The sequence below is a fragment of the Buteo buteo genome, unplaced genomic scaffold (assembly GCF_964188355.1).
Source record: "Buteo buteo unplaced genomic scaffold, bButBut1.hap1.1 HAP1_SCAFFOLD_45, whole genome shotgun sequence".
NCBI lineage: Eukaryota > Metazoa > Chordata > Aves > Accipitriformes > Accipitridae > Buteo > Buteo buteo.
This window is the reverse complement of record NW_027439212.1, coordinates 220,298-232,182: the sequence shown is the minus strand read 5'-3', so window position 1 is coordinate 232,182 and position 11,885 is coordinate 220,298. Positions and strand designations below refer to the sequence as shown.

The 11,885-nt window shown below is 50.5% G+C and overlaps 2 protein-coding genes across 2 annotated transcripts in view; both read right to left on the bottom strand.

Moving 5' to 3' along the window:
* Nucleotides 1-6,530, bottom strand: part of LOC142027639 (membrane-anchored junction protein-like) — a 300,152-nt gene extending 293,622 nt beyond the window's left edge. The window contains 7 exon segments of the mRNA XM_075021936.1: nt 440-549; nt 1,369-1,409; nt 2,357-2,378; nt 2,380-2,483; nt 4,243-4,318; nt 5,589-5,634; nt 6,520-6,530. Coding sequence (XP_074878037.1) covers nt 440-549; nt 1,369-1,409; nt 2,357-2,378; nt 2,380-2,483; nt 4,243-4,318; nt 5,589-5,634; nt 6,520-6,530 — 410 coding nt within the window.
* A 1,644-nt stretch (nt 6,531-8,174) lies between these two features.
* LOC142027638 (T-cell activation Rho GTPase-activating protein-like) lies at nt 8,175-11,189 on the bottom strand. The gene is made up of 6 exons (XM_075021935.1): nt 10,958-11,189; nt 10,563-10,724; nt 10,369-10,478; nt 9,827-10,022; nt 9,482-9,599; nt 8,175-8,209 (listed from the first exon to the last, which is right to left on the bottom strand). Exons 1-6 carry the CDS (start codon nt 11,105-11,107, stop codon nt 8,175-8,177), a joined length of 771 nt encoding a protein of 256 aa, XP_074878036.1. The 5' UTR covers nt 11,108-11,189.
* Between the last annotated feature and the right edge of the window lie 696 nt (nt 11,190-11,885).

Below are 11,885 nucleotides of genomic sequence, written 5' to 3'. Positions count from 1 at the left end.
CAACGGTTCTGTGAAAGCCACAGACAGAGATCTCTGCCTCAAGCCGAGAGGCAGCAGTCATCAGCCGACTCAGAGGAGCAGGCTGGGAGGCAGCTAGAAAACTCTTCCCAGTTCCTCCCTTGTCATCCCTGCCTCAGGTGTGCAAGCCAGTGCACCGCTTTGTTGAGCCACCCAGTTCTCATCCCGCTGTGATTCTGCAGGTAACGTTAACACAAAGGAGTGAGAGGGGAAGAGCTTTAGTTAACGGCATGGGAACCTGAAAGCACAGGACAACTTTTCCCCAAACGTGGGCAATGCTGCTTAGATTCTGTCACCTAGGGAAGAGAAGGAAGACGACAAATGGGCCAAAGGGTTACACAGGAATGAAATATGAGGAAGGTGCAAGAGACATCAAAAACATCGATATGTGCCCCAGAAGACTATTTTGTAGTCAACTGACCTGCCCACACCCGACTGTGGGCATGAGGCCTCCACTCCGAATTCCACTCTTCTCCTCTTCACCATTTCTTCCACTGCAGCACTATCTGACACTTCTTTTCTTCTCTTGACCTTCAAAACATTGCAAACTTGGTATTGATAAAATTTGATTTTGACTTTTCTATTTTAGAACAAAAGTCAGACTTAATATACATCTGTGTTTCGCAACATTGTCCAGGCTTATACAACAAAAACCAAAAAATGACTCAGGAATAAAAGATTAGCTGCCTTATTCAAACAGAAGGTAAGCACTGAGAGGCCATCCAGAGAATTATGCTCAACAGTTTTAAAGAAGAACTACTGCTTCCCAGGACATCCTATTGGCTCCATTTTTAGAGGAGGGCCTAGGAACATAATTAGCAGGAACGTAATGCTAGCAGAGAGAGCGGGATTTCCTCGGGGGGAATTTGGACAGGACACCTTCACTAATTCACTCCATCTTCAGACACTTACCTGTATTGAAAACAAACCCACCCTGAGATCTCACTAAACAACTACTTTCCAAAGAAGCTTAACTTGGTTGTTTTCGACACATGCAGCACTTAGGAAACTACTTCATTATTCAGCACTATTGACCTCATACAGACTCTCACAGCGAAGAAACCATTTGACAGCTCAGCTCAGACTTGGCGAAAACACATTTAACTGAAGCCAGCACGGCTCTCATGTCCTCAGGCAGGACTTCATTCAAAGTCCGCTGGAATTGACAGGAAGGTTTCCCTCAACTTGGATGGTTCTAGGTGAGAATTCACTCCCACCTTACACTGCCTGACTGACACCCAGAAACAGGACAACTACAGCATTGCCTAGATATATCTTCTGCTTCTCCAGACTACTTGGAATATCACTTTTTTTTAAAAAAAAAACAACACACAAAAGAGAACCACACACGCAACTTAAAAGCTCATCACTGCCCTTGTTTACTTCTTTACCTGTAACAGAGGTATTGTAAAATCTGGTGAATATTTGGTGACTGGACTTTCTTTAACCAACTTTATAGTACTTTTTTGCATTGCACCACACGTCCTGAGAACAAGATAAATGACTTAGAAACAATGCTGGACTTGCATATGATATCTTGAAACCGAAGAACTGCAAATACAGCTCTTTCAGAATTCCTGGCTGTGAATAACACAAACCAGTGGGATGGGGACAATTGCTTTGGACTACTTGTCCATTTGATAAGGGAGACCAGAATATCTACTAAGTGCTCACAAGACAGACCAGCAGCAGCCTTTCCCAGGGACCAATCATCAGAACAGGAAACAGTAAGAAAAAAACCTCAGTTTTCACAACAGAGGAGGTTCAATGCAGAGTCCCACAGAGGTCTCAGCTGGGGCCTGAGGCTCTTCAGGGAATTCATAGAAAACCTGGAAAATGAGACACTAGGGAGGTGACAACATTTGCTAATTATACAAAAGACATTATTACCATTATTACTATCATTATTTAGAAAAACAAATGCATTCTTTCTTTAGGAAAACAGAAACAAAGAGCGTGAAATTCAACGTCAACAAATGTAGTCAAGCATAAGGAAGAAAAACACATGTTCCATATATATATGTGCTGGCTCCAGCCTAGTTACCGACATTCAAGAATGAAGGCTGGGAGCCACTGGGCATTGCTTCATAAAAATACTAGCTGAAGAGTCAGCAGTGGGTGAAAAGGCAAAGAGAAATTCCAGACATTTTCAAAAAAAGCAATACAGGACAAAAGAGAACACATTGCTATGCTCTATTTCAAATCCATGGTACAGCCATACCGCACGCAGTTTTGCTCCCTCTCATTCAAAGACACAGTGGAGGAAGGGAAAGGGAAAAGCAAGACATAGATCATAGATGTTTCCAGACATTATCCAAACATAACCATAGTGAATTACCACAAGATACGCCGTGCTGAAATAGAGCCGAGTTCTAGATACATCGTGCAAATGTAGGGATAAGGCACGAGGTGGACATTCTCATGTTTGAATCTCATCTTCGATACTCTCTCCCATTTACTGACATCTGAGAACAACAATAAGACTTAAGAACATAGCACTAACATTTCAAAGGAGCAGGAGTCCTCTTGTAAAGCTTCAAAAGTCATACCACACTGAACGTATATGCAGAAGGGAGCACCTACAATCTGTCCGTATGAACTTGGTGAAAAAGCGCTAGTAACACATTACAAGAAACACTCACCCAGGTGACACTCTCCCATCAGTTGCTTGCATTAATAGCATTGTGTTTCCTTAACTGTATCTGGCTTCAGTCCTGACATCTTCCCGCAAGAAACAACATGCCAGGCGCTCCCAACCCTGTGAATAAAACCTCATCAGCTTTCCTAACTAAAAAGTAATTTTTTTAAAAACTGAAAAGGACTAGGATTCACAGGAGTAGCGTCATTACATTCACTTCACAGTTCAAAATGGGAGGACAAAAGATAATTGACATGACAAACGCCACAGTTACAGACGTTCCTTCCTGGGGGTGCAGTTCGCACACCTAGGAGCTCATGCGTGCAAGAATGGGTGACGCCAGGCAGCAGTCTCCTTACGTGCCTCTGATCTCAGGAAGAAACAGGTAACATGAATACTTTTACTCCATTTGCTAGCAGAAACTAACATCCTGAGGACCAGAGATGGAGCCCAAGATTTGCCTAGATGAAACGCTGACGCAATCAGTTCCTTTAAGGGATGAAATTGTTCGTTTGAGTTTGGCTTCAAGGACTCCCACAGCTGGTGATTAACTAAGAGGTATGCTACAGCGAGGAGCCCGACACACAGATTGCAGGACAACTCATCACGCCAGGCCTCTGAGCTTGCAGTTCTCCGCAGGGCCCGGTGCTGGCTGAGCAGGTGGATGGACTTCCCAGTTCTAGAAATACAAGCTCGGGAATCAAACCCTCCTCAAGCACGCAGGCAAAACTGGCTGCGCTTTAGCGAAGCAAACCAACAACGAGGCTTCGTTTGTTTGGGTGCCTCCTCTCTGACAATGCTCTGGGCTACTTTCTCTTCCTGGCAGTAAGAGGAATAAGTTGCTCTCATACATACCAGCTTCTGACAGGGAAAGAGGATGATCTCGTTCTTGCCTGCTAGGACCAGGGGTGGCAATAACGCAGTCTGCCGAGACTGGAAGGGAATGCCTTGGAGGCAGAAACACGTGGGTGTTCATTACTCCTGGGCACTCGGAATCACGGGAGGTGATGATGCCAAAGGGCCTGATCCGATTCACAAACTGACACACCTTAGGACTGAAAAGGCTTCTCCTTCAACTAACTTACTTTTCTCTGCAACAACAGCCTCAGGAGAGTAACTTCTTCTTAACCCTTTACACTACAGCAACTACAATGTTTAATCCTAATGTACCTTACAAGAAAACTACTGCGGTCTTCTCTACTAGTGGGCCAACACTGCTGCGCCTGTAAGGAGCGCTTTACGTTTTATTAACCTTTTGAAACAACGCACTAGCTTTCCTTGCAATCGCATTACGTGGGCTTCCTGGGACTTTACATATACACGTTTGTTTTCTCTGGCTAAATCAGATTTGGAACGCAGGGGTGGCCATCTGAAAACACTGCAAAACATTCTTTTTACGTACATCAGTTCTCTGGTGAAGGCAACAACTGAGGAGGATCTTCAGCTAGTGTAAAACTGCAAAGCTCAAAGGACTCGTACTCCAGCTAAAGATCTGCGCACTACTAGGCAGGAATGTCAAATTAAGCAATGCCCAACAGATACAAGTCATTGGATCTTTTCTTTTACAAGTAGGAAAGAAAGGGTACACAGAAAGATAGTGAAGTGGTCTGTAGAAAATGGATGTAAATCATCAAGATTTCCGAGGATTACTCGAATTGCTTCCTGGAGAGGCCAAAATAAGAAAGGAAGGAAGAATATTAACAAGATAGCCACAATTCCACTGTCAAGTACAGTTTTCAGGCTTGGGAAAAAAATAACATTGCAGTTTGCAGGAGTCATGGAAGAGCAGGTTCCAGATATTTTGCTTTTCCTCTTCCCCTTCTTCCCCCTGCTCCCTCCCATCACCTCAGAGCATGCTGCCCTAACAGATTCACAGAAACTGAAGTGAATGAATATCTTAACCCTGAATTAACATGGAAGCATTACTATGGAGAGTGGAGGTGTGCTTTTAAATTTAAGAAGTTCTACATTTAAGAAGCCTCCTCCTTGCCAGCACAACACATGCAGTATTGACCTGTTTCAAAAATAAACATATTCCCCTTTTTCGGAATATTGACCCAATTCAGTTACAAAGGAACTGTAATTCAGCTCCAACAAACTCCTGCTTTATAAAGGGGAAACTTTTTCCAGGAATACCTTTCAGTATTTTCAAAAGTGAAAAAGAAAAAAAAAAAAGAACCAATAATTTTCTGTATCAGTTGAGATCAGCACACTTTCTTCAATACTATTTACAATGCTACTACTGTACTCTGAAGATTTGTTTAAACTTAACTAACAGGAGCATTTTTAAGCAGGCAGTATATTGGTCTCATTTCCTCGGGAATGGCAGGGGCTTTCTTCTGTCTCAGGAAGAAGATGACAACAACAGAACTCATCAGCTGTCACCAAGCTTGGCCACAAAGTAATGGCGTCATTAAAAGAACGTCCCCTGGCTCCCACAGCTATGAGGAAAGCACATGCAATTGAGCATTAGATTAGCTGCTATCAAGCTAGCTCACCAGTACTGCCACAGCTCCTGAAAAACTAGGAGGGTCTGACAGCTAGTCAAGCCTGAGAAGTTCAAAGCAGTGGTCAGGTCTGGGGCTGAGAGCGAAACCACGGGAAAGTGCTACTGCAGAACGAATCTGAACAGGAACCAGCAAGGCACGGAGTGCAACGAGCTCCACAAATAGGAGTTTTCATTTGTCCAATTTCAACAGGCAGTAGCTTCTTTGAAGTATTTCTGATAAAAGCATTACTCGCGCTCATGCTGCCTGTTGATGACACTTTTCATTTACGTCATTTTTTTCACCCTCGTACTCTCTAGAGAAGTTCCCCATTACTCGCACTTGAAATGCTGCATTTGACAAAACGTCCTCCGTCCCATAACAAACAAAAGATTTGCTCAGCCTAACATTCAGCTAAGCTCCCGTGGACCTGCTTCATCTCCTACCTCTAACTCCTTGACAGCACTTTCAGTGGTGTCGAGATCCAGACCGCTGTGAAACAAACAGAGAGTTAGTCCCACCCCAGCCAAAAAGCAACAGAGCTACGTTCCTTGTAAGAGTTTAAACAACAACAAAACATCATTCCCATTGCACAGAGAAAATACTTAGCAGGCAGATGAATTCCCAGTTTATTGTTCTTAAAAAACATCCAGTCTTCCACAAGGACTGTTCCTTTTCAATTTTCTGCCCATTTGTATTTTGTGCATCTGAGGATACAAAGGATGAGAGATCAGATCTTTTCAGTCAATCCTCACTAACCTTTAGGACTGGGGTTTTTGACAAGGTGCCCTCAAACCAGCACCTCTCTCTTCCAGCCTATCGCAATGCCATTCTGCTCAAGGGACTAAAAGAAGGAACCGGCAGGACGTGTCTCTCAATCCCCTCCACAGTGCAAACCTGCAGAGGAACGGGCCTTCACAGCATTGGAGCTAGGCCCTGTGATGCTGGGAGTTGGGTACTGCCTGCATCAAACTGTGTTCGCACCTATTAACGACATCTTTTGTAAGCCAGCTTCTCAAAAGTTGTTCATTGCCAGGTATCGGCCCACAATACAATGCACAGGGAGAGAGAAGGTCTCAAAGAAAAGCTGAACCCATTAAGAAGTAAACAAATGTCGCACAAGTGTCACTTGGAAATAAGGAAATAGGGTGGAGTGTAAGGAATTACGGCATGCAAGTATTCGCTGGTATATGGTCTGGCAGGCAGCCACTCTCATATCCTCCACATTCAGGGGCCCCAGCCAGAACTCGGTCAGAGATGAGAACTTTCCTTCCTCTTCAGAAAGGCCCTCTCCTTGCTTAATATGGAAGAAGTTAATGAAAGGAGTTACACAGCGCGCCACAGCAGAAGGACAGATATCACCCACCCAAGACTTACGCTGTGGTCATGAAGTCTTCAGGAATCAGCAGGGACACAAAAGTACGATTCAGGAAGGGACGCTGAAGCGGCGATGAGGGGAAGAGGGTGGAAAGAATGGAAGAAAGCAAGGCGCGATGACAGGCTGCCAAACTCAAACAAATGCAGTGCTCTCTCTACCATCGGGAGATCAAACACCTGCAGGCTGCTCAGAAACGTACGCACACTACTGGCAGTGCTGTCCAAAGGGATTACGCTGAGGGAAAGAGCTCGGTCACAGACAAGAGCAACGTTTCAAGCATCTTCTGAACACCACACGACACCACAAGACAGACAACACGCCTTCCTCTCCAAAATCAACACAGAGAACAAAACAAGGAGGAAGGTTAATCCTCCTGGATCTGACACTATTCCAGCAGAATGCTAATAAGCAAAGCTAAAGAAACAACTGCATTTCAATTCATCCCAAAATAAAGTCACGTGGCAGAATTTCAAAGACTCGGCCTACTTCTCCAAAGGAAAAAGGAGACTAGTGTGGCACGAGATTTAATGCAGCTTCAGGTCTGGAGACAGCCTAATTGGCGTGGTGTTCATAGCACAGTCTCTTCAATTCTGCAGCAGCTAACAACAGTCACTTCCAGAGTAAAGCCAGGCCCTGGCAATGCCTGTACACATCTCATTGCAAAAGCAAATTCACTCACACTCATAAAACCACTCTCTAGGTCCCTGGCTGCCGACCCCAAACGCGCTCCCCCGCAGGAGCTCCCCGGACCCTGCTCGGGGCACCAGGGCTGGGCTCAGGAAGGAGTTTTTCCCCCGGGCAGATTGGCACAGGTCCCGGGGGGGTTCGCCTTCCTCTGCAGCACTGAGCACAGCCCCTTGCCGGGGTCCTCGGGGCCATTTCTGGCCAGCGAGTCCCTGCTGTTGCAGGAGCAGGAGTCCAGCTGTGCCCTCCAGCCCTCCGCCTCTCTTCCCTGGGCCAGCTTGGCAGGGGAACCTCACGTCTCCAGGTCACCTGCAAAACAAGGAGCCTCAAGGAAGCCGACTTTTCCCTGCTGCTTTTAAGCTGGCACACTTCCGTGGGGAGAAGAGAAAGCCTGGGGGTGTGTGGGGGGGTGTCTTAGCTATCTATCTATCTCTCTAAATCTGCTGGGAGGGAATGAAGATGAGGGAGCCAGGCTCTTCTCAAGAGTGCCCACTGAGAGCACCAGAGGCAACAGGCACAAATGAAAACACATGATATGCTCCAGCTGCACATGAGAAAACAACTTTTTCCTGTCTGGGTGGTCAAACACTGGCACAGGTTGCCCAGGGAGTTTGCGGAGTCTCCGTCCTTGGCGATGTTCAAAACCCAAGGGCACGTTGTCCTGGGCAAGCTGCTCTAGGTGAGCCTGCTTGAGCAGGCGGGTTGGACCAGAGGAACTCTACAGGTCCCTTCCAACCTCCACCCTCCTGTGTGAGTCTGTGCTTTGGTTTCACTCCTAAAGCACCTGAACTCAACCCTGATGCCTGCGGGAAAGGATGCTGGGACAAGGCAAGATCCCAGACTCCTCCCCGAGGACTCACCACAAAACCCCATCTACCTAGTCCAGAATATCGTATGGCAGACACACTCAGAAGAGAGAAAAGATCCTTTTATTGCAAACATCAACTGCGGCGGGGGGCGGGCCCGGGAGTCACAGGGCTTCAGCCCGTAACAGGGAAACGGCACCTACAACGACAGAGTCAGAGAGCACTGATAAACCCATGAAGGCAGGAATAGGCATGACTTGGTTCCCCTTTCTTTGGGGAACACCGTTGACGAGGAATTGTTCATAGCCCAGAAGAGAGAGCTATGGCTGGCATCAACCAGGGGATGGCTCTGGCACCTTATCCCCACGGGTAATGCACTTGGAGACCTGCATGCGTGCACAGATGCACAGGGCCCCTGTGCCACGCAGCAGGGCTCGATGGGGAGCCCCTGGGGAGCGGCCATGGAGTTATTTCCAAGCCCCGCGCAGCACCGTCCCTTGCCAGCGGGTCGGACTGACTTGGAGCAGCGCTGAGAGTTGGGAAAGATGGGCAGCAGAGCCTGGTACACACCTGGGCTTCCTGACCTGCTGGACCTTCCTGCTTCTTTTAAGTCCCCATCTCCTTCTCTCTTCCTTCTTTTCTTTTCTCGTTGGCATTCCTTCTCCTCTGCCCAGGCCTGTTTTCTCTTTCTTTTCTTTCCGTTTTCCTTCTCCTGGGGGGAGCCTGCAAACCTTTCCATCCCCCAGTATGATTAGGTAGGTAAAGCCAGGATCAACTAGAATCAGTTCTTGATTTACCCAAAGCTGACTCATTTCACCTTCTTTCCTCTGAAACGCTCTTTAGTCCTTCTGTGCATCCCAGGGAGTCTACTGTGCTCCCTGGGGTGGCTGGAGCCAAAGCAACGGGTGCCTACAACAGAAATGTCAGAGTCAGCAGGTGGCAAGGGACACCCTGGAGTAGCAGGCGACTGTTTGGCAAAATGCTGCCTTAGCCCTACAGAGAAGATCCCTCTGGCTGGTTTGCATTAGCCCGTTCTTCCAAGGGCCTCACTTTGGAACACAGGGTTCACACGGGTGTGTGACACTCGGTTCGTTTCTGGCAGCTCAACAAACACGGGGATACCGTGTCTCGGGTAGGAGGGTAGCCCCTGATGGAGCTGCCATACCTCTGACGTTTCGGACTCCACCACCGCATCTCCCCCAGCTTCTTTGAGGACATCCAGCAGAGAAGCGGGTGGTGTGTGCAGCAAGGCTTCTGCCTGGTGGTCCTTGTCTGCTCTGCCTGCAGGGCCACTTTGCTCTTCCAAATGCAGGTCTAGAAAGGAAAAGCACGTGCAGCAAAGTGACTCCTTGGAAGTAAAGCACACCTAAAGCAAAACCCACCCAAAGCCCTACACCAGCTGTCTTCTCGACATTGAGGTTTCTGGTACCCCAAGCCCCAGCCTGGGACAGCCCTCAGTTCCTCCTCATACCTGTGGCTCTGTCCATGGGGGCTGCCGACTCCCCGGCTGATGGACAGGAGCGGCCAGCCATCTCCTCCACAAAGATGTCACCGCAGTTTTCAATGAGAAACGCCACCAGCACGTTCACCTGCACACATCAAACCCTCAGTCTCAACCCAGGTGCCTGAAAATGTATCACACAGCCTTTCCCACTCCCGACCCTTGCCTCTGCGCAGGAGGCTGTGGTTGTGGGGCTGCTCTTGCAGGCAGCCACCCCACCAGCATTCGCTCAAGAGAAGAGGCAGCCAGGGACCTCTGAGCAGCCAAGCTCGGATGGGCCGGCAAGGCTGCAGCCGGCTGCTCAGTACAGCGCACCTTCTCAGTCACCGCCAGCATGGCCTCAAGGGGGAGCACGTCCTCGTTAGGTGGGCTCAGCAGATTTGGCCCAAGGCAGATGGCCAGGTTGCTGGCGGTCATTCTGCTGCTGGAGGCGTTGTGGCCGATGTGCTGGAGGAGGGCCAGCAGCCGCTTGAGGAGGACGAGATTGGCTCCAGGCAACTTCTTGGCCACCCTGAGGGAACAGGAACTCAACGTTAATAGAGCAGATGTTGCCCACAGCTGTCCCCAAAGCTTGCCCAAGGCAGGTGGGTTGCGCAGCTTTCCGGGTGCTCTCAGCCAGCGGCCAGTGCTCCTGCGCTTCAGGAAGGAAGCACGGCGTTGCTTCCCAGCTCCTCATTTCCCCCAAGCCCAGGCAAGGGAAGGCTCCCTGTCCATGCCCTTTCCCCCGAAATCTAAGCCCACCCCAGCAAAAGCAAGCTGTTAGAAGACACAGCTTTTTAAGGAGACCGTCCCTTTTCAGGCAAGTCCCAGGCCTCTACCAGTCCCTCCTCAACAGGCAGGCTGCTGCCCACACTTACGCTTTCAGCTCTTCAACCTTCTCCTCCTTGCCGCTCTTCTGCATCGCTGCCATCCAGTCCTCGTAGAGGTCTGTCACGAGGAGCTTGGCGGGGATGCTTCGGAGGAAGTCCTGCAATGCCAGGGGCTCCAGGTGAGCCTCTAAACACTCCAGGCCAGGCAGGAGCTCTTCCAGCTGCAGGTCAGAAGCGCTCACCTTCAAGATGACGGCCAGCAGCAGCGCAGGCTGGCTGCCCAGGTCGACATCCGCACCGTGGTCCAGGGCCTCCCGCAGCTCACGAAACTCTGTCCTGCCGGCAGCTCTTCGGAATATCCCTTCTGTCGACGGTCCTTCCTTGTGCAGGACAGCCAGCATCTCCTGCAGGAGGGGCAGGAGGACAGTTGCTTGGCTGAGAAGCTGCCTTCCAACAGCAGTGACCAAAGCACTGCCCCAGATCCTGCTCCTTGCCCCCCGCAAAGGGGGCTGGCACCAGAAGCGTCTTCTGGGGGTGAAGGGCCCAATCCCCCATCCCCGGAGCTCCTGGGGACACCCACCTCCCCTCTGGAGCAGCGGGAGGGAGGGCTGGGGACCCCCTGCCCAGGCTGGCTTACCTGGATGGGCCGGGGCAGGGAGCCGTCCTCCCCGCAGAGGGCTGCCAGGGGCTGGCCAAAGAGCGCCCTGCTGCAGCCGGAGCCCACCTGCCCTGGCGCCTGGGCAGCGGCCAGGGTCCTCCGATGAGCAAAGGGCCAGGGCAGCCCCATCCTCTTCCTCCTCCTGATGGTGTTCCCTCCTTCCGAAAAGGAAAATGGAGCAAGAGCGTGTCAATGGAGACAGCCGGGCCAGCACTCCCGGAGCCTGCCCTGCCTGCAGCACGGTGCTGAGGGCTGAGGCAGGATGGGCAGGGAGCCAGCAGCTGGAACCACAGCTCCAGCTCAGCGGCTCCAGCTCGGAAGCTCTTGAGAGCCGGCATGCCACCGGGACAACCTGTCCCAGCCCTCGCCCTGCCCTCCTCCAAACTGTGGGCAGCAGGAGAGGCTCTGGGTCCCCGCAGAACCACATCCAGCGGCTGCTGCCCAGCAGGTGTCCTTGCTCGTCCAGGTGACGTCCTCCCTTGGGGTGCCGCACCTGCATGGAGACACTCAAAGGACAAGTGAGCACAGCTCAACCATTTGCAGGACAATGTGCTTCTTTCCAGAACTCACCTGGTGAGCCGCAAAGTCCCCCAGCTTTGATAGATGGGGCTGTCGGTGGCCTTTGCCCTTGCTTGGGACGATCCTGCAAGAAGCAGGCTGCGCTTAGAGAGCAGCCCCGCAGCAGAAAGGGCCACCGGCGAGCTGCCACCCGGCACCAGCAGCCTGAGCGCGGCAGAGCTGGGACCCTCTGCCCTCCTGGGCTCTCTGCCCCACACAGCAGGCTTCCCCCCAGCGCCGCCAGCGAGGATGTGCTGGCATGCCTGGTGGCTCCCCAACCCTCTACGCTCCCCGAGTGGCACCGCGGGACGCTCCCTCCCTCCATCTCTGCCTTACAAGCTCACCCCGC

Coding starts and splice junctions, on each gene's coding strand:
- LOC142027638 (XM_075021935.1), bottom strand. CDS start 11,107: ATGGGGCTGCCCTGGCCCTTTGCTCATCGGAGGACCCTGGCCGCTGCC. Junction 10,479..10,562: donor TGCTGGCCGTCATCTTGAAG/GTGAGCGCTTCT, acceptor CTGGCATTGCAG/GACTTCCTCCGAAGCATCCC. Junction 9,600..9,826: donor TGCTGGCGGTGACTGAGAAG/GTGCGCTGTACT, acceptor TGATGTGTGCAG/GTGAACGTGCTGGTGGCGTT.